At 50.1% G+C, this 22,388-nt stretch overlaps 1 protein-coding gene across 5 annotated transcripts in view; it reads right to left on the bottom strand.

Moving 5' to 3' along the window:
- Fgd5 (FYVE, RhoGEF and PH domain containing 5) overlaps positions 1-22,388 on the bottom strand; it is a 100,327-nt gene that overhangs the window by 50,653 nt on the left and 27,286 nt on the right. For all 5 annotated transcript variants that reach the window (XM_060383760.1, XM_060383761.1, XM_060383759.1 and 2 more), the window contains exon 3: positions 9,536-9,665. In XM_060383760.1, the coding sequence (XP_060239743.1) occupies positions 9,536-9,665 (130 nt within the window). The remainder of the gene's footprint in view (positions 1-9,535; positions 9,666-22,388) is intronic.

The following is a 22,388-nucleotide window of genomic DNA, read 5'->3' as shown; positions in this document are numbered from 1 at the left end:
CCCAAGGACTCCAGGATGCTGACATTAAGACCCAGCAAAGAGGGCACCTGCTTGAACTTCCTCATGACAAACTGTCCAGGCACATGGCTGTCTACAGCATAAGCCACATGCAGAGCAGTAAAGGCACATGTCTGTGGACAGTTCACAGCTCTTCACCAAGTGGAGGGTCTATCATGGGGCTGCGGAAATGTCCCGAGGTCATGTCTGACAAGAGACAGTGCTCAGGCAGCCAATGATTCCAGGGGTCCCTATCCCCAAGTTCTCCAGAACCCTTGCTCTAAAACAACACGATCCTCCCCCTCAGGTTTGTATCCAGCAGCAAAGCCACTCGGAAATCCAGAGACACACCAGGGAAATGGCTTGCTGATCATCCCCACTGTCACCAGTGGTTCTGGTGTCACATGGAGAAGGATAGGGATGTTGAAGAGATACAAGTGCCCACAGGACAATGAAGGAAAAGAGGCAGCAGAGGTGCATGGCTTCCTGTGATGCACTGGAACAGGAGGGAGCTGCCTGAAAACTCTGAGAGGGAGCTCCGGGTCTGGCTACAGTTTGTGACAAAATGTCATCTTGGAACTCCATGCCCAAGGTAGCTAAGACCTGACCTCTCTTTCCTCCTGATGTTACCTCTGACCTGCTGAAGGCCCTGAAGTGAGCCCTGGTGGGCTTCAGCTCCTTCTTGGGAGACACAGGACTCTGGTGCCACTGACACCTACACCCCCCCAGCAGCAGCTGCCTACCTCTCCTTCACTTAGCCCTGGGGAAACTACCTTCTATTTGCTGCATCCAGTTAGACAAGATGCTGTGTTTAGGTGAAATCCTGTAGAATGGCCCTCTGTGTCTGACCTCTTCACTTAGCAAAATGTCCTCTGACACCTTCAGTCCTAGAAATGGCAAGATCTCCTTCTTAAGGACTGAATACTATTTGTTAAATTTGTGTGTGTGTTGGTCAGGAAACAACTTGTGGGAGACAATTCTCTCTTTCCACCATGTGGGACTCAGGGATCAAGCTCAGGCTGTCAGGCTTTGCAACAAGTACCCTTACCTGCTGAGATATTGTTGGGCCCATATTTCATTTTGTGCTCTCTCTGTATCTACTTCTCTCTCTTTCCCCCCTCTGTGTATATGTGTTTATCTCGCATATTTTCTGTACCCATCCATCACAGACAGACAATAAAAGGGCAGGCCTCATGTTAAATGCTCTTAGCATGGTTATAAAACTAGAGCTTGTAAATCCCCCTTCCAAGGTGCTACCTTCTGGAATCCTAGGACAGGAGTTATCACTGACTTGCAAGTTCCCCTTCTGGCAGCAGGAGGAGCCAGCTCACAGCTCTGTGTCGTCCCTGAATCTCCCTTTGGCTCTAGAAGGTTCATCATTACTTCAAAAGCCAGTAGGTATCTGGACTGCATGCCTTTCTCCTATAGACTCTCTCACCTTTCCATTCATGCTGTCTAGTGCTACGTCAACTTGACACAAGCTAGAGTCATTTAAGAAGAGGGAACTTCAATTAAGTTAAAAAAAAACAAAACAAAACAACAACAAAACAAAAAACAAACACCAGACTGGCCTGAAGGCAAGCCTGTGGTGCTTGTTCTTAATTAATGAGCGATGTGGGGGGTTCAGCCCACTGTGGGTGGTACCAGCCCTGGGCTGGTGGTCCTGGGTTGGATAAGAAAGCAGGCTAAGCAAGCCATAGGGAATAAGCCAGTAAGCAGCGTCACCCCTATGGCCTCTGTATTAGCTCCTACCTCCAGGTTTCTACCTCCAAGTTCCTATCTTGAGTTCCTGCCCTGTGATCCCTGGATGATGTAAACTGTTTGCTGAAATAAACACTTTCTTCCTCAAGTTGCTTTCAGTCAGTGTTTTTTCACAGCAATAAATACCCTAACTAAGACCTCATGTAACCATGACCAGTTCTCTTACAAGGACAGCTCCCCCGCCCCAATCCCTGCTCCTGTGCCACCTGTATACCCCAACCCAGGCCTCAAACACCTCCCCAACCTCCCTCACACACAGCACCAAGGTTGCCTCAAACTGTCCTGCCCCGCTGCCTGCCACCTTTGGACTGGGAGACACGTCACACTGAAAGGTTGGTAAGATGGGTGTGCCAAGTGTAGTTTAAAGGTTATCAGGAGAAGAGATGTTGCTCTCCAGCTCCCCTGAGGCTGGGAACCTCATTAGCATTTTCAATGGCATCTCACAGAGCAGAAGGCTGACCTTCAGTGAGTGCACAGGGAGAGTGGGCATCAGGTGCCATCTGCCTGGGGCCTGGGGCAGAGTCTGGGATGCTGGTTGTTTAACAGGCATTCAGGGACTATGAGTATTTCCTATGCACATTGGATACTAAGCAGATCACTGCACACAACAGCAGGAAGGAGGGAGCAAGGGGGACTGTGACCTGAGGCCAATCAAACAGCTGGGGCCACTAGGTAGGGGACCCTCAGCATCCTCGTGCCCAGCTCCCTGCCCTGTCTGCCTATAAGCTCAACACTGGTGTGTGACACTCAGTCATTCTGGGAACCTCTGTACACCATGAGTCCTCCTGGGTTCTCAAAACTAAACTCTGAGATTATACTTTCTCCCTTGCCTATACTGCCTCAGAGTGTCTCTGTTGCAGTATGCATTGACCATAGCCATTTCAGGTTCCTGGGAGCCAAGAGATGTCAGCCTCAGCAACACTGCATGGAGGGGTTCTCTGGTGGCTTTCCTCTATTAGCCTGCCATGTGCAGAGGTATGCCTTCATCAAGTTGCAGGGACGGAAGCCAATGTATTCAGTTACTCATCTGTTTATCTATCGATACCAACTGCTTTTTACGCACCATCCCATGTGCCCTCCTGGGGCTGCTCGAACACGGAAAGGCCAAACTCACACAAGTGAGCAGAGAGACAAAAACACAATTCCGGGATCAGGAAATGGGCAGGAATGCTGCAGCAAGAACAGCAGGAGGTGACGTTTAGCACAGAGGGCAGAGAGTGGAGGAAATGGCAAGTGCAAAGGTCCTGGGGTGGCTTAAGGGCAGGCAGCACTTAGTTCTGTACGCTCACTGTGCCTGGTCAAGGGCCGGTACTGCTTGACTTCATTTGGCATGTGGCTGAGATAAAGAGATAAAATGTGACACACCAGGGATCAACCTTTACCATCCACATCAGAAACACCAGAGAAAAAGAGAGCTGTGGCCAGGGGGCGAGCTCGGTCTGTGATGTGTTGGGTCTCCGAATCTGCGGGCCCAGAAGGCCACAGCTGTGAACCTAAGGACACAGGATGAAGAAGAAACTAGGAAGGGACCAGGACTTGGGAAATGTCCCATATACAGAGGGGACATAGGAGGAGAGCTGGAGAAATGAAAGGGGAAGAGACAGTGCCAGTGAAGCCTGTAGCGGGACCTCCCAAGGCTGGGGCGACCAGCACTGGGGCTGGCACTGAGCAGGGGGCTTTGTGTGGATATTGAGACAAGGCCTGGATCAGAGATAAGGTGAGAGTGTACAGAGTGATGCAGAGGCCAAGGAGATGGGTACATGTGAGGACGTTGGGAAGACCCTGGACAGCTTCCCAGCACCATGTGTCTCTGGGCACCCCTCCCTACAGGTGTGGAACTCAGATGCCCCTTCATCAGGAAGGAAACTGGACTCTTCTGCACTGTGGAGTGTAAGAAGGCACCAAGACAAAACAAAACAAAATAAAACAAAACATAAACTGCATGAAAAGTCAAAACAGAAAATTGTCATATAGTGGGACAGCCCCACTTCGGGATGCAGACTCGGTGACACAGGGGCTGTGAGAGATAGCCTCACTGCTCACGGTTGGGTCACAGTCGGATCAGAAGGCAGAAGCCGCCAGTGTATAGACGGAAGGTAGTCTAGCTAGACGGCAGGGTATCACTCGCCTGTGAAAAGGAAGAGACTTCTGAGGCCCTACTGCACTGGTGGATCTTGTGAAAAAAGCCAGGCTAGTGGTCACAGGAGGCAGCACCATCCACTCCTCACATTCACAGACACAGAAGGCAGCAGAGCGTGTGCCAGGGGCTGGAGAGCGGGAGTCAAATGAAGATGGAGCGTCTGCTTGGGGAAGTGGAGAGACTCTGCAAATGGTGGAGGAGTCGGCACAAACTGAGCGTGCGTAAAACCACTGAGCTGTTCATGCTTAGGAGGCTGAGCCCTCGAAGGAAGGAAGGAAGGAAGGAAGGAAGGAAGGAAGGAAGGAAGGAAGGAAGGGAAGAATCATCAGGCTTCTCCCTCTTCCCTGAGATGTCCATACTCTACCCAGGAGCCCCTTTCCTGGTACCATGGTTTGTCTGGCTCATGTCTTACAGAACTAAGCAGCACCCAGCCCGGCTTGGGAAACACCTCCAGGCTACCACCAGTCAGCCTGCATCAGGGCACTGGCACCCAGCAAGGGCAGAGTGCTCATTAAGCATACCATGGTTGAGAAAGAGGAGTGAGGACACCGAGAAGGGGCATGTGGGGCAATATGCATGAGTCGGTACCCAACAGGTGTACACCTGAGCTCCAGGTCTGTGTGAGGACTTATGGGAAGCACTCCTGTTTAGTTGGTCATGATCTTGGGGAAAGGATAAAGGAGCTGTGCAAGTGGAAGGGCTGAGGCCAAGGTCAGCCTAGCAGGAGCTGTGGTATGGGCAGGAGGGCAGCTGTGGGCCCAGCCTTAGAAGACCTTTCTGCTGGCAGGGCATGGCTGGGAAGGGCCTGGCCCTCAGGGAAGTGTGGCTAAGTGCAGTCTGTAGGGAGGAGGCATGGGGAGGAGGTACAGGGAGGAGGCGTAAGGAGGTGTCGGGTCCTGGCTGGGCACTCGTCTCCTGGGAGCTGGTATTTTGCCTGAAAAGTCCCCGTTAGCCGGCAAAGCGCACTCATTGTTGGGCAGGAGGGTGCGCCAGCCTGTGGCCTCTGAATGCCTTTTACAGCAGAGCTATTTTTAAGTCCTTCTTGCTTTTCCTTTCTTCTTCTCTCCTCCTTTCCTTCGACCTACACCCTTTGTGTATCTGAGTAGGAGAGGGCGAGGCCAGACGCAGGGGTGGACCAGCTGGATTTGGCTTCCTGTCCTGTTCCCGCCCACAAACATCTTGGAAGGGTAGAGCTCACCACTGTACCCCCAAACCTCCCTCCTGGGCTTCTCCAGGAGCTACTACTAACTGCTCACTTCTCTTTAGAGGTAGTGTCATGCCTGGGAAGCCTGCTTCTGTCTTGCTTCCTGCATAAGGCTACACAAGTGTGGAGATAGAGTTCTCTGCCTGTGGAGCTAGGGCAGCACAGAGGAAAGGGAACAAGGGATCTCTCCCCTAACCCTCCCCCCCCAGCACTGTGAAGAAGATGCCCTGCTTGGAGACTTCACTGCCTGTTACCAGCCACAAGGCCTTGGGCCTTGGGGAACTTGAAGCTAGGTCAGGGTGGGCTGCATAGACTCTGGGTGCAAAGTCGCAGCACTCGTGGAAATCAAGCACATGGTTAGCTCCTAAGAGCTTCTCTGGAGGGAAGGGTTTTGTTCGTGGTGTGGGGTTCAAGCACAGGAGACAAGCACCCTTCCGCTCAGTTGCACACCCCAACCGGGAAAATCCTCTCTCGAGTATGGGGAGGTGAGAGAGCACCTCAGGCTCCTGACAATTTGATCCAATTTCTGTAAAAGCCACCCTGCAAACAGTACACGCTACTCCCGTTCACAATGCCCCAGACAGAAGAAGTGAGGGACAGTTCTAGAAGAAGTTCTGTGAGAGTTGGGTGAGGGGATTCAGGACCTCTGGGCACCAACTCCTGTCTGGAGTGATGCTAGCAAGGAAAACGAAACTTGCTCGTTCAATTGTTTGTTCTCCCTTCCTGTGTACGCATGTGTGGATATGGGTGCGAGCCAGTGAGTACGGAGGCCAGAGGTCAACCCTGTGTGTGTTTCTTGCTCACTCTCCACCTCAGTTTTTGAGCCAGAATCTCTCACTAAACCTGGAGCTCCTTGACTTGACTAGATCGCCAGGCTAGTGAGCTTCAACGATTCACCTGTCTGCCTCAGTGCCAGCGCTGCGGTCATAGACACATGCCATTGCAGCTGGCATTTACATGGGAAGCAGGGAGCAAACAGTCTGATGAGGAAATTATCCACTGGGCCATTCCCCTAATCCAGGAAAACCTAGTTTTAAAGGTGAGTTCAACTCTGGTATATCTTGCAAGCCTTACAAAGGACAGCAGCAAAAGGCCAGGAGTACTCAGCAGGTGAGAAAGCTCCTCAGAGGGAAGGGGGCTTCTGGAAGAGCCTAGCCCTTTGGCTCTCAGAATAACAGGATGCTCCTGGCCCGACTCAGCCCAGCCTTGGCTGGCCATTGGCTCTATCTAGTGTGACCCCAGCCAGATCAGCCTGGAGTCACTTGACCTTGGCAACTGCTACTGTCTTTACTGTCCTGCTACACAGTGTCACACTCCTGGGCTCCAATATCTGTATGTTCTAGCTGCATAACAGGGCTCTAAGTCTCTAGGCCCTGCCTGTGTACCCACCCTGCAGCAGCTGCCACAATTATTAGTTCAAGTTCACAGGCAGGAAACCAAGGTACATAGGAGTTAAGAAGTTGTCTGTCATTTAGATGGCAAGTAACAGCTGGGTTTGAACCAACTCTTGGTTGCTTCTTGCCTCTGAGTGCTCATGAATGTCCAGGGCCTTAGGACTTCACTGATCTACAGTGGTCCCAAGCAGGTCAACCCCAATGTCTTCCTCTCCTCCATCCTGTGCCTCTCCTCCTGCCCCCTTCCTCCTGGATTTTCTCCCCTCTTCTCTTCCTCTTTCCTCCTGCCTCTTGGATTCAGATGCATCTGTGTCCTTGCCAGGGCCTCTGGCCATATTCTCACATCTGTCTTGTTGGACCATCCCATGACTCAGCAACATTCTCATCTTAGATATGGGGATGCTGATGGGCTAAGGTGACAAATCTGGAGTAGGGGCAGCATGTGGCCTGTGTGGCAGGTACTAGTTCCAAATCCCTGCCTTTGGTCTCCTTCTGCTTCCAGAGATGCCCAGGAGAGCCAAAAGCCTCTCTAAAAGGTACCAGCAATGTAGGCTTCTCCTTCCTTCCAGCAAGGAGTTGGGGCTCTTTTAGAGGGGAAAAGGTGTGGAGGGAGAAAAACAAATACAAACTAGCCAGACCCTTGTTTAGATCCCTAAGCCTTCCAGCTATCAGCAACGTGACCGTGGGTCAGCAACTTGCTCACTCTGAGCCTATGTCTTCAGCTGTAAAAAAAAGGGGGGGGGATGGGGGGTAGGGGTGCCACACCCTCTCCAGTGTCGTCAGTGTAGCATATCAATAGATTGTGCTGCTAGACGGGATATACGTTTCCCTTGGGAATAGGCTCCCTGGAGGTCCCTGGCAAAGTACCCCCCCATGACCACCTAAGCTAAAAAGACATTCTGAGAGTCCCATGCTTCCTCGGTTGCAGGGTTGGATTAATGGGCTTTTTGCTGTTTCTCTATGATTCTTGGAACAGCACAATTAACTATTCAAGGAAACACATTTCTGATAGATTATTAAAAGCTTTAGCAAGAGTAGAGTGGAAGAAAAATAAAATCTTAGGAAAAGTAATGAGTCAGATTCAGTATCAGGAATTGCTTGTGAAAAAACCAGACATTGTAGGTAATAAAGGGGCAAGAGTTTTAGGTCTTTCTAAAGAAAATATTTAATCAGGATCTGTCAAGATAAATGCTCTGGATTTTCCCACTGCAGTAAAACTACTACAAAACCATTACCAAACACAGGTGTTTATGATGAGGCAGAAAGAGGCTAGGTAAGCATAGGGGTTCAGAAGGTTTTATATTATAATATGAGTTTTATGGACAGGCTAGCTCAAGCATCTTATCTCTAAGGAGGATTGTAAATCCTTAGCAAGACAAACAGGAGGAATTCCCCTCAATGCTTATCTTTAAGGCAGATTGTAAATCTTTAGCCAACTTGGCCTTCCCAGTCCCTGGCCTTCCCCTCACTAATTAATAGCAATAAAACTGCGTAAATAGCCACGAGTTTAAAGTTTTATGTCCCTTGTTTGCTTTGATTAAAAACTTTTAGGCCAAGATTTTTTGTAGACACTGCTTTATATCAGGTTGCCCTTTCAGTTAAAATGTAAACTTTGTATTGTTGATAAAAGTCTAAATGATCCGGGAAGTATGTCAACTTCAAGGTGCTTCTTTATGTAATCACTATATAAGTGTTAGCTTGACTTCAGTAAATCGCAGCAGATTCAAAACACTCCTTGGTGTGGTCTCTGTCTGTCATCCGCCTAACCTGTGCCTTCCTGAAAATCCAAACCTCTGATTTCCCAAGGTTGTGGGACCCCGACTGGGTCAGTCCATGGCATGGAGGTGTCGATGCCAGTTATGAATTGCTGGGGCTACACTGTGGCCCCAGCAGCAGCAGGGAGAGGTGGTGGCAGGGCAGAGGCAGGGGGAGAACTAGGAAGGACAGGAGTGGGGCTGGGAAGGCTGCTGAGAGCCAGGGTGGTAGAGTAAAAAGCAGGAGGACCTGAGCAAAAGCAGCAGGGCAAGAGGCAGCAGCAGGTAAGGCAGGGACAGGAGGAGGCAGGGCAGGGCAGCTAAATAGCACAGATAGGCTCTTTCTTGGGGCTCCTACACAGTTTAGGAGGAGACATGAGGATGCAGGGCAGGGCAGGGCAGGGGGAGGCAGGACAGGGCAGGAGGAGGCAGAGCAGGGCAGTGAAACAGCATGGAGAGGCTCCTTCTTGGGGCTCCTACTCAGTTCGGTTGGTTACTTTGGGGAAACAGCGTTCAGAGAGACACAAGTGGATTTTTAAAAGAAGCCAAAGTCTGGTTACAAAATGAAAGACAGTTCATTTCCCAGAAGTTTGGTGAGAGCCAGGTCCCAGCCCAGATTTGTTCTCCTGCCATTGGGAGAAGCTGAAATGCACTGGGGAGGGGGGACAAGAAAAGAAAGGGGAGACAGATTCTGGAAGGGCTTTTGGGGAAGGTGATCAGACAATGGCCATGGTCCAAGCGGAGGTCCAAGGCAGAAACCACTGACTGAAGGGTGGCAGTCAGTGGGAGGCACTGCCACAGCGAGCACCTAGGGAAAAGAGGCGCTACTTCCATCTAACTGATGTGTCAAGCCATGAATAGCTCTGGTCTCTATCAGGACAAGAGTCACTCTGTGTCCCTTCCAAACAGCTTCTCCATCACCTCCTTCTGCCGTAAGCCTGATGCACAGAGACAAAACCACAGAGCATCCTAGACTCTGTTTTCAGTCAACAACACTCTCCCCATTCTCTTGATTCCCACCTCACAGGTGAGAAAACTGAGGCCTAAACACACTAGAATCTTGGTCTATCTTGATGCAGAGCATGCATCTCCATTCCATGTCACCCACAAAGACCTTGGGAAGCCCCAAACTTCTTCCAACAGGAAGTGTCTCTGGCCACATGTCTGAGAGTCACAGGTACTGCTCAGTGACCAAGGAGTGGCTGCAGACCACTTCCCATTCTCTCCACCTCCACATCCCTGTCCCCTGGATCCTTCCCCAGCCCCTCACCTGGAGGTACCCTACCTTGTGTGTAAGGCTGGGGTCTCTTGAAGCACTGTCCTCTTCCTCTGAGCTCCCCTGTTCTTCGTCTGATGTGAGGTCTTCTCTGGGGGCCGCTGAGACGGGACAGACCTTGTAGGGCTCAGTGTAGGCGCTAGGCAGATCGAGAGAGAGGAGGGGGTTAGAGTTGCTTGTCTGGCCCATTTCACAAGTCCCAGTGAGCGCTGAAGAGGGACCCAGTACACACTCTCTTCCCCACTCTGGTTGCAGTAACTCCCTTTCAGTACATGAGACAAGCCAAACTCTCTGTGGCCCTGCTTTTACACATGCTGTCTGAGACAACCCCAGGTCCCCGTCAGGTCCATGCAGGTTAAGACACTGAGGAAAGACCAAAGCAATTCAGTCCAAGCTCAATTGAGGCTCCCTCCCAACAGGTCAGACCTTTGTTCATTTCAAAATGCTGGATGTGAGCCTCTTCTTTTGAACCATGAGAGTGGACAGTGTCTCTTGCCATGGGCTTCCTGCTAACGCACAGAAAAGACTCCAGACCAGGTCTGCTGTATGCTGTAAGTCTCTCTATGTCTGCCTTCATGTCTGTTGTGGCATCAAAGGTGTCGGGGGCCATACCACCTCCTGCCTATGTCTATGATATCTGATTCCATCCTTACTGTCCACCTGTCTGTTTGTCATCCACTGGTGTAAGGGACCTTGAAATCCATTCTGTTCATGTGGCTCTTTTGCTGAAAATTCTTTGTAAGCATTCTGACATTGTCTAGATTGCCTCTCATGGATCAGGCTGTCCCCCATGATCATGCTAATTAAGAAAGTAGGCAGATGGGCGGTGGGTCTGGGGCAGTGGGTAAAGTACCTGTCATGCAAGCATGGAGACCTGAGGTCATGTCCTCAGCACCCAGGAAAAAGCCGAACATAATGGCAGGTACCTATACCCAAACACTGGAAAGATGGGATGGCAGTAAAAATAGGCAACCCCTGGAGCTCACTGGCCAACCAGCCTGGCCAAGGGGACAAGTTTTATGTCTAGTGAAAGTGCCTGTTAGTTCTTGAAAAAGAACTAAGGTAGAGAGCAGCATAGGAACTCAGGGGCCGAGGTAGCGGCATGTGCCTTTAATCACAGGACTCAGGAAGCAGAGGCAGGTGAATTTTTGAGTTGAAGGCCATCCTGGTCTACACAACAAGTTCCAGGCCAGCTAGGTCTACACAGTGAGACACTATGTGAAAAAAAATGGGACAAAGACACCTTTGTTGAATTCTGGCTTCCACACACATGCACATACACACAAATGAGCACACACCTACAGGAGCATGACACATGAGAAGGGGTTGTGGAATGACAATTTGCCATCTTGGCTGGAACCCTGCCTCTATCGCTTTAAGTGAATTTCTCCCTTCTGTTTTTTCTATTTTTTACCCATTAAATGGATGGGAAATGATGCAGGGGTCCAGGATGTCCTGGGAACTGATGGTGTTAGATGTTAGGGTGCTGTCCCCACAGCCTGACAGCAGCAAATGATTGCACTGATCATTGCCTAGCCCACTGGAATAAAGAAACCACTTGCAGGTCCATCCTCGTATTGCTTGGCTTCTCATTTGCTCTCTGGTGGCTTGGAAATGATAAAAATGCCCCCACCTCTATGGTAACTCAATGCTGGGTGAAACAGGATGAGGGTCAGGTGGCTAGGTCAAGTTCAGTGACTAAAAGGCCTGGAACCCACACATCAGAAAGATGGTGTCTCCACAAGACCTTAGGTGAGTCACTCAAAGTAATGATCAGCCTCAACTGTCCACTGGATTGGGTTTGGAAGAGCCAAGGAGACTCACTTTTCACACTGTTGGTTGTGTAAGGCATTCCAGAGAGGGCCAGTAAAGGACTAGAACCACTGTGAATGTGGGCAGCTCCATCCCTGAGGCTGGAGGCCTGGGGGAGGGCACAAAGCAGGAGGCGGCCGCCAGCTGGGGGAATTCTCTGTCTCTGCTTCATGGACATCAGGAGCAGTTCCACTATACCCTGCTTTCCACGAGAGACTGAAACCATCTGAAGCCAGGAGCCACGGCCAATCTTTCCTCTGCTGAGATGTTTCTGTCAGGTGTCTAGTGACAAAGCTGACCAATACACAGGACTTGCTTCCAGTCTGTCAAGCTGGGGTCAGTGGGTACCACTGGGTCATGTAAGAGCACCAGGGTGTAGATGGCTACTTTCTAGCATTGAGGGCATCCTTCTTAGCCTCTGAAGAACCACCACTAGCTTCCACCAAGCTGTGTCCTCCCTCTGCATCCTTTTTAGGTTTAAAGAGAGCATGACAGGCTGCCTACCGCCTGTTACCTTAATTGACCTTAAATGAGCCCGGGCCTTTCCAGCAGCCTGGAGTTGTAAAATGCTAGGTCTCCTCTGTGACTGGGCCTCGCGCTGTCCAACTCTGACCACGAACTTCCATCTCTAACAACACAGTCTAAAGGGCCTCATAACTTATCAGGAAGCATTCCCTCTTGGGAACCTCTAGGCAAGCTTGAGCCTGCAGTCCATCCCAGCTGGAGCTAGACGTGTGTGACTGAGGCCAGAATGCGCACCTCTTCTGGCCAGCCTGTCAGGGAGGGGAGGGGGATAAGGCGGAGCTCTCTGCAAGCTGGAAAAGTTGGGATGGAGACAAGTTAGCAACTATGATGATGGCAATTAATAGAACTGCTGGAAGAGCCAAGGAGAGGACAGAGAGGAGGGTGGGGGACAAAATTGGGATTTCCAAACACTTGGCCTTCACTTCTGACCATTGCCTCCCCAGCACTTTCTCAGCATGCAGACAATCCCTCTAGGGCCTGCCCAGGTGGCCACTTCCATTAAAAATTAATTTCTCTCCCATCCCATCCTTTCAAACAGCCACTGAGAACTGTCACCTCCATTCTGAATGGGACAAAGCACAGAGAAAATATGATGGGGTGGAGAGTGACTTTTAAGTGACTGGATTGATGGACTCACCATCAATCCAGGGCTCCCACACTGGGCCTCAATTTCCACATCTTCATAATGGAGGTGGAGAGTGGACAGAACATGCAGGGTCCAAGGCCAGGCTGCAGGCATCCCACGGCCTGGCCAGCCTGCTGCAGCCTCCCATCTGCAAGAACTCTGCTCTATTCCTCCTGAGGAGAACACCCCCCGCGCCTGGGGTCAGCCAAGGGGTAGATAGCCTTGTAACGTTTCCCAGAAAGGGCTCCAAGGCGAGGCTTGTAAGAGAACTCGATTTCCATTTCTTGCTAAGTAAAAACAAGCCATTTTGCTCCCTGACCTGTGACGTCTCCTCCAACATAGCCCTGGGGGTTGGAGGGATTGTTTTCCATTTCGGATAGCTCTTCTGAGACGTGACTCACAGACCATGAATTCTACCCTTGCACCAAGCACGAGTCACTGCTTTTCAGTGTGCTCAGGGGGCCACTCACCTGCCACCATGTCTAATGAGCAAAATGCTCTTACTCCCCATGTCCTTTAACTGTGGGCAAGAGGTCCCTGGGTCATAGCAACCAACCCAGCCTGCTTTCTCTATTCTAAACCTCATGTCAACAGGTTCCATTGTATGAGGACTTTTTTGTGTCTGGCTTCTCTCTCTCAGCATGTTGTGTTGAGGGTTCACGCCTGCTGTTGCAAGCATCAGTACTTTATTCCTTTTCATGGCTAAATAATATTCCATTGAATAGACAGGCCATAATCTGGAATGTGTCTGGGTAGTACTGTTGTTACTGGGGCTTCTGGAAGGCTGTCGTACCAGTTCTTAAGCAGCTGTGCGTGTCTCTTCCAAGCTGTACATACATGTATGGGACTGCCAGGCACATGGTCACTATGTGTTGCAAATCTATAGGAACCACAGGATTATCTTCTTATGGTTTTACATTCCCTTCCAGCTCTGCATGAGTGTCCAGGTTCCTCCCTATCCTGGCAAACACTTGGTTGGTTTTTCATTTTAAAGGAATTTTCTGATCCTTGGGCTCAGCTCAGCCTTCTCTTATCCCATACAAATCCTGCAGTCTCTTCCGGCCAAAGAGGGAAAAAGAAACCATGACTGTGACCATTAAGGTTTATTTTTAGATAACTGATGAGGCTCAAAGTTTAGTAACGTAAAGCTTTTTAAAGATCTGCAGAACTTATAAAATGACAGGCTGATCTAAAGAGGTAACATTCCAGAACAATCCACAGGCAGAGCTGTGAGCTTGCTGATGCCAATGATGTTTTGGGATCTAGCCTGGGCAAACAGCAGCCTCTGTTCCCATCAGGTGAGTGTCCCCAGAGGCCCCAGGGTACCTAGGCTGGTGCTACTAAGAGGTGTTGGACTTTTAAGAGGAGAGGCCTGGTGGAATGAAGTTATACTAATGTTCCCTTGAAGGGGACAATGGAACCCTGGAACCGTCCTTGTCCTTCTTCCCTTCCCCCTCCCCCTCTCCTCCCATCCCTGCACCTGAAGGGTGCAGCTTGGCTCTGTCATATGCTCCCATAATGATGTTCCTCCACAGGCCCAACTCAATGGAGCCAACTGAGGAGGGACTGAAAACTCTAAGGCTGTGGGCTAAAAAACCTTTCTCAATATGTAAGGAGATGGACTCAGGTATTTTGTTACAGTGATGGAAGCTGATGAACTCATTCAATTCAGGGTACTGGTATGGGCAACAGATGAGGATTCCATTTCTGATCCTTAGAGGCAGCTACACTGTTGGTATCTGGGCCTGCCTGATGGGCTGGCTCAGTGGGAAATAGAAATAGCAGTTTATCTGCAGAGATATGGGTATCCACAGTGCTCTGAGCTTCAGCAATACCTGCTAAGGCCCGTCCTGCAGAGGTGAGAGCCTCTTGGAATAGACTCTGATCTTGGTCCCCAGTGGGACTGGATGCCCAGGGTGGAGATAGGGTACAAGGTATAAAATCTGTCTGCCTCAGGCCAGACCTGATTCTGCCACTTAGCAGTCCAAGTGACCCTAGGAATGATACTTAGCCTGCCTCTCAGACTCAGTTTCCTAGTCTGTAAAGTGGGGGTGGTAGTAAAACTCCCAGCTGAGAGTTTATGTGAGTATTGGCAGCAGGGATATACAGATGTGTATGACCAGAGAAATGTCTGGTCATTTTATTCTGCTTCAGCCTTCTCAGAAGGCCAGGCTGACCCATGAGGCAGACAGAGCTCTTAGCACTGACCGACTGGTTGTCCCCCCTCCCCCTCCCTTGTGCCATCAGCTTGCTAGGTGACATCATGTGGGCTCCTTACCCTCTCTGGGCCTTGGTTTCCTCAACTGTTAGATAACAGGCTACTCCTCCTCTGGTGTTCTGTTTGTGACCATAGTTGCATAAGCTTCGGTACCAGTCACCAGCACCATTAAGGGAGGAATCAGGGGCACGGGATGTCTATGTCCCCCGTGGCAGGTACCCAGCAGACTTGTACTTGGTGACGGTCTCCAGTTAGCTGCCCTGACTCCTCCAGCATCTCAGCCAGGACCCTGTGGTCCGTATATACAATACACAGCTAGGCACACTGTGGGAGGTGCTTGAGAACTGGGCATTATCCAAGCAGCCCCCATCACTCCTACAGAGCTCTCAGGGAGTGCAGCTTCTGCTGAGAGTACTATAATCAGCCACACCTCCATGGTTAAACTGCTGCCCTCCCACTTACCCTACCTGCCTCTCTAGACCTCAGACACAGAGACAGGAGAACACCTGGAATGGATTTGTACCCCAGGTCTGTCGGTGCTCAGACTGAAAGGTTCTGTCCTACTCAGCTTTCCTCACTGGCCAGGCCCAGAGCAGGAGGAAATACAGACACACTGGTCTATCATTTTAGAATAACTCAACCACAAAAAAGCAGGAAGGGTGTGAGCGATTCCCCTCACTCTGACAGCTGGAGAGGATATCGTGGCCTGCGACAGCGGCATCTGAAGCCTCTAGGAGCCAGAAGAGGGGTGGCTGCCGGGTCACTGTGGAGGCCAGAAAGCTCACTCCTCCCCAAGTGCAGCCTGTCAATAAAGTCAGCAGCAGCGCAGGAGAGGAAGAAACTGCATTCTGAGCACTCCCAGGAGCCAGGTGCCCTGTGTCAGGCAGCCAAGATTAAATCTTTAGGTAAAAATAAATAAGTACAGCATCTCAAGATTATATGTGTGTGTGTGTGTGTGTGTGTGTGTGTGTTTGTGTGTGTGCTCTCATCTATAATAAATGGTGAAATTTATATCTAAAAATAAAGAAGTGCAGCATCTCAGGATATATGTGTGTGTGCTTTCATCTTTAATAAATGGTGAAACTATATACATAATTTCTTACATATATCAATGTATCATATATATATATGTATGTATCAAAGAATTTTTTAAACTATACCTATATAGCCAGTGTTATATAAAAATATTTCAGGTGAAAAGGGACCATGAGAGAGTGAGCTGGATCTCAGGGGAGGGTGTGGCTCAGAGACTTTCTTAAGATCACTCCTTCCCTCTCAAAGCCCTCCTTTCTTCAGAGTCCTCCTCTCTGATATCTAGTTGGGGAAACTGAGGCTCTTTCAGGGCAAACAAACCCTTGCCCTGGCTGCTCCATGGCAGCCCCGTGCTGCACTGTGCCAGTGCCCACCCTGCTATCAACCTCTCAGACGTGAGCTGGAGCAGACGCCACAGCCAGGCCTATACCTCTTCATGTGGCCCCTTGCTGCCTCTCCTGTCTTGGACAACAAGAGCAGATGCCTTGGGCAGACTGCCCATCCTGCAAGGTATGATGTCCTGGAAGGTACCAGGGGGTACAGCATCCACGGAGCAACTGGCACGAAGAGACAAAGAAGACAGGTACCTGGGCATGGGCCTGACACACATGAACACAACAGTCACGTGTGGCCTGAGCATGACAGCTGAGTGGAGACATGGATCCATCACACCAACTGAAGCCTGAATATGTGGAGACTCAGGCCCAGAAGGTAAGGTGACTTCGGTAGGGCAAGAGCTCTTGTCCTAAGGCTTATTGTTCTTCCCCTGAGAATGCACCAGGCTTTGGGAACTGTTTGCTGACCTAACTCCTCCTACCTACCAGCATATATCAGATGCTCAACAGATACCTGCTTATTAGGTATCTCAAAAGCAACACACAGCTGCCTGCACTGAGCCCCTGGACACTCCTACAGGCACCACTGGGGACCTATAGGCAAATAAGCTGTACCTGGCATCCATGCCCTACTGGACAGCAGACAGCTACACAGATAGCAAGGTGAAGCTCCAGCCCAGGAAGCACACCGCCACCCACTTCCTCCAATACCTGGGTCTGGGACTGACTAGGGGGGCTGCCATGCCCAGAAGAAGCACAGCTTAGTCAAAGGAGGACACTCCTGGGGAGGGTAAGCTAAAGGCACAGAAGAGAGAGCACCCACATCTAGAGCGAAGCTGGGATGAGATGCTGACGTGTGTGTATTGGGGGGAGGCTCTGTGCGCACCACAGGCCCCTACCTCTGCAGCCAAGGGAGGCTTTGGCCTGGACACTGATCCTATTATAGTCTAGACCCTGTTGTGACAGGAGAATAGAAACAACAACAGCAAACCCCCTCCAAAAACAAGTCAAGATTAATATGTGGAAGAAGCGGTTTGCAGAGGAAGATTAGGCGCCCTTCCTTGCTCTGGCATCATCTCAGGGATAGAGCATGTGTAAAACCAAGTCAACCAAATACAAACTGGAGGGGAAGTGGGGGCTTTTAAAAGACCATATATCCTGTGGGGTTTTGTTTTCCTTTTTTGGGGGGGGAGGGGGTCTCTGTCCTCAGCCCATTTCTACTCATGGGAATGCTTTTACTTTTTTTTTTTCTTTTTTAAAGATTTGTTTATTTATTTTATATATATGAGTGCTCTATCTGCATATACACCTGCACACCAGAAGAGAGCACCAGCTCTCATTATAGATGGTTGTGAGCCACCATGTGGTTGCCAGGAATTGAACTCAGGTCCACTGGAAGAGCAGCCAGTGCTCTTAACCCCTGAGACACTGTTCCAGCCCTGTTTTTACTTTTCTTAATATGCTGTCTGCTCCTACTCCATGCCTACCTTGAAAGACATGACTTCTCATCTCTCTTTTTGCCAGGATTTCCACATCACCTGTACTATGTTTTTCTCCTAAGCTCTAATAAAATTGTCTATGGGCTTCCTTTTGATTCTATTCTTAAATTATTTTATTAACAAGATCAAGACACCTAAAAGGCAATCTTGGTTTCCTCAGTAACACTATCATGTTCTAGCACTCTGGCCCTGGAATTCCGAGAACAGCCACAGAGAGAACAGGTTGGAGACTGGCCAAGGTCTAGGTAAGTGTGGGTTTGGGAAAGCAGAGGAACCTGAATGTGGTATGGGAAACGAAGCCACCATACCTTAACTCATGTCTGGCACCAAACATGATGCTTGCTTCTCTTTTATTTTTAGAGAGAAAATCATGTAGCCCAGGCTGGCCTTGAACTCTCTATATAGCTGAGCATGGCCCTGAGTCTTTGACCCTTCTGCCTCTACCTCTCCAGTGCTAGGACTACAGGAATTTGTCACCATTCCCAAGTTATGCATCATTAGGGATCTAACCCAGGGTCTTCTGTATGCTAGGCAAGCACACTGTTAACTGACCCCCGTTCCTAGCATCGTTTCTCTTGCAATATGGCACTGGGTACATCCAAGTAGCTAAGGCACTATGGTGTTTGCACTCAGGCCTTAGCAGAGCCTGTGTGTAACTGTCACCAAGCCCGTTTTAGGTTTTCAGGGTTTATGAGGGTTTTGTTTGTTTGTTTGTTTGTTTTTTCTTTTAAAGAAAGGTTCCACATTCCTACCCATCATAGGGAACTTCTTGGGGCATGAAGCCAACCAACCTCACCCCTCAGGTTCTGGAGCCACACAGAGCTGGCCTCGCCTTGCTGCCCTCTGAACAGGCAAGGAAATCAGGGTCCAGCACAGATGGCAGATCAGTGCCCACAGCTCGCAGGAGGGTCCACTGTGGGGCAAGAGATGAGCATTCTCTGAGGAACTAGAGTGCTGTCCTCTTGGAAGCAACAAGCATGGGAGAGGGGCTGGGCTGCTTCTTCCTTCCCAGATAACAAAAAGCTTCGTCCTTGGGGTGGAAGAGGGACACCCCACCCTCGGCCCAGCAGAGCCCAAATGCACCTCCAGAGCTGGAGGTGGCTGGCTACCCCTCCTCCACCTCCCAGGCCTTGTCCTGCATTTCCTGTAAACACTGACACTTCCTCCCCTGGGGCCGGCCTGGCAGCCCTGGGACCACACCCAGCCGCCTGACAGAACCCAGCACACAATGGCTGGCTGGGGCTCCAGCTGGCCACTCCTCGTCTCAGGCCTACCCAGGGATCCAGACCAAAACCGCCCAACTCTACACTCCCGTGTTGTGTATACACTGACCGAAGCCCGTGAGTTCTGGCGGGGGACAGGAACAGCTTAGACCACAGTGGGAACAGCCCAGCTGGGTGTCCACGGACTCTACCATGTTCTAGGCATGCCATCTTGGACAAGCTTCCCCACCTCGGTGGCATCAGCACTTGCTTGCCTTGCTTCCTGGGTTACTGTGAGGAGTTAAGTGAAGACATGGTGCTCACTAGAATTCCTGATTTTAAGTGTTAAGTGTAAGCTCATTGATGAGGGTCACCAGGCCATCATCCTCCAGGGGTGGAGCCACCCGCAGTTAGATTTCTAACCTCAGAGAAGCTCATGGACTGTGTTGGGCTGGGAGGTTCTTTGCAGTAACTCACTAACTGAGCTTGAACAACCGCATTTCCCTACTCTTTTTCTCTGCTTCCTCCTCTACAAGAGGGAAACAAGGAGCTAATGAGAAATATACGGAAAAGCTGGTAGAAAGCTCAGGTTTGTGTGCTGGTGTGTAGACATGGCTAGAATCCCCAAACCCACCACCAGCCTCGCCTCCCCTGCCAAGCCCGAGTCCTCTTGAGTACCCCATTAAAAGAGGGCCACCTAGAGCTTGGATTCATTGTTCCTTGTGACCCTAGGGGTTGGACATAATCTGATTCCCATGTCACCAATGACATAATATGGACTTGAGGTAAGTTCACCAAGTCTGTTTCCTTTTCGCTTGTCCCAGGCCCTAAGTACAGGCTGAACAGGGTTTCCTTACAGTCTAAGAACTGCACGATACTTTGCAACTTTCAAACACCTTCATACATCATATTTCTGCTGATTCTCCTGGCTGGACTATACAGCAGGTACCATCACCCGCAACAAGGAGAGAGATGAGCCAGAGATGCCTGTAAAAACTACACCATGACCCAGACCTCTGGCCAGAAGCTGTCCCTTCTGTTGGGTAATTCCTCTTCTGGTCCTGAGCCCTGGAGGACTCTGCAAAGCACTCCCAGACTACCCTCTGCTGAGGGCATGTTAGAGCACTCTGTCTACACTCCCGTGGAGTTGTGGGAACATTCCTGGCCACCCCAAGGCTGGCTATCTGGAAGTAGTTATGAGCTAGGTGGCTAAGTCTGCCTTTTTTTTTTTTTTTTTGTCAGTAATTACTTTGAAATATGGATTCAGAGAATCCAGCAACTCTGCCAGCTGGCAGAATCCTCACCCCACACACCCAGGACAGACCATGACAATACAAGGCTGAGAAAACCACCCATCTCAGAGAGCATTCTGGCTTGTGATGAAAGAAAGAACTAGAAGAAAGGCAATGAGCTAAAAACAGAACCCAAGGGCCATGCCTCCCTGAACCTTGCTGCCCAGTCCATCTTTCCACCTAACTTGGAGGACCCCAAATCCCACACGAAACATTCTCCTCACTGTGAAGATCATAGAATGCACCCAGATTCAACTAGAGAAACCAGTTAAGTCCTAGGTGATGACTCAAAGGAAAGCTGTGTCAACAAGCCCAAAGCACGCATTATTTAGTAGAGCTTCCATGACAGAAAGGTACCTGAACATAAACAAACAACAGGATGGTGGCCCTGGCTTTCTACCCCAAGCCCCGATCCACTATTTTGTCCTCTGAACACCACCTCCCAAGATGTGCTTCAATCCATATTCTCCCTCTGTCCAGCGGGATGCCCCTTCCCAAGATCTTCCTCATCACACATCCCTCTTCTGACTGTGGAACTCTCAGCCCCAGGCTCGCTGCACCCTCCAGGCTCTGGGGATCCTCACTTAGAAATCTGGGATCTGAACATTAAGGCAGTTTTCCAACTGTCATCTGGGCTGGCACAGCTCTGCACTCGGCCCTGAGTGACATCAAGGGAACAAAAACTGAGGACGCTTCTGGTAAAAGCCGGCCTTCGGGTGCCTGCAGTGCTAGCCTCTGAACCCCTGTCCTGATAAACCCCAACTGAAGTTAACAGAACCTCTTACCTCCCTGCAAACCTGCTCATTTCTTCCTAGACTTTCCAGTATGAAGAAACTTCTAGAACTTTTCAGAGTGGAAGAGGAACTACTGAATAAAACTATAATGATACAACAGCCCCATGTGTGGAGAGCAAGAGCCCAGCAGTATTCAAGTACTGGCTTGTTTGGAGGTGAAGCATCCAGTCAGCTGAACCCAGAACCCAGCACTGCACTCAGCCTCCAGGACTACTTCCTCCACCCCATTCAGACCCCTGGAGCATAGCCAGCAGGGTGCAGCTGAACCAAATCTTACTGGACCAAATCCAGCCCCTCCACAGGACCTCTACAGGGTCCTTCTGCCTTTACAGTCACCCAGTGGGAGGGACAAAGGATGGGGTGATGCAGCAGGAGGATTCTGAACAGGGCCTCTGAGAGACAGGAATAAAACCAAACCTGGAAGCTCTGGGCCTTTCTGAAAGAATTAAGGACTGCATTCCTGGTTATCTACCATACCTCAGGAAACACTCAAGCTGAAATCTGTACTGAGGACATTTGTCCTGCTGCCATTCTACAACTGAGGAGGACATCCTTGCATCCCTATTTTCTGAAGCTATGGTAACTGGTCAGACCACAGTTTTCCATCAAGACCTCCCAAGAGACAGAGGCCAGCACATATGGAAGCCTCATGAGGAGAATCTGGGTCTCCATGTCACTCAAGCATGGCACTGTGCTAGTTCCTCATACACACTGCCAACCCAGGTCCCTGAGAGTCTTCCTTTCACAGATGAGAAAACTCATATGGAGAGATGGAAGCTACCAGCTCTAAATTATACAGCCTGTAAACTAGACAAGCCATAAGTCCAGCTTGCCCGACAACAGCCTACACGCTTCTATAGGGTACAGAGATACAGGGGTGTCACCCAAGTACCCAGGCTGCTTCACTCTTACCCCCAACTCAGTCCCAGATTCTCTGAGTGAGCCTGATCAGGATGGGTGGAGTGACTCATCCTTGAATCTAGTTAAGGACTCTGCTGGCAACAGGAACATCTCTCAAGGGGTAGATGAGGAACAGTGAGGAGGTCTGTTACAAATGCAGACTTCTGAAACACACCCCCAGGGAGTTAGTGTTCATGGTGGTCCCTGGAAGCTACTATCTTTGATAAAATTTCAAAGGAATGCTAAGAATTAAGGAGTCCTATACCTGAACAGGAGAATGGGTTCAAATCCCACTCCCTCAACTGGGCAATCTAGGCAACCTACATCTCTTTTTCTGGGCCTCAGTTTCCCTGTATGTCTGACATTGATTGCTGTGAAGATGGGAAGAAGGTGAGGATGTCCTTTGCACACGTGTAGGTAGGGATAGAACCACTTCCGGATTCCTGCTTCCTCTGTTCATCAGGCTGTTTCTTTGAGGGACAGCAGAAGGACCAAAACAGAGTTGCGTGGCTAACAGATGGCCAGGCCTGCTGCAGAACCCTAGGCAAAAGACACTCCGCAGTGGGGTAACTCGGCATCGCCCCCAGGACGTGCTCTAGAGAGGGTCTCTTAGGTTTCAGTGCAAAAA

The sequence above is a fragment of the Meriones unguiculatus genome, chromosome 5 (assembly GCF_030254825.1).
Source record: "Meriones unguiculatus strain TT.TT164.6M chromosome 5, Bangor_MerUng_6.1, whole genome shotgun sequence".
Taxonomy (NCBI): domain Eukaryota; kingdom Metazoa; phylum Chordata; class Mammalia; order Rodentia; family Muridae; genus Meriones; species Meriones unguiculatus.
The sequence above is the reverse complement of the archived record's forward strand: the minus strand, read 5'-3'. Positions and strand labels throughout refer to the sequence as shown.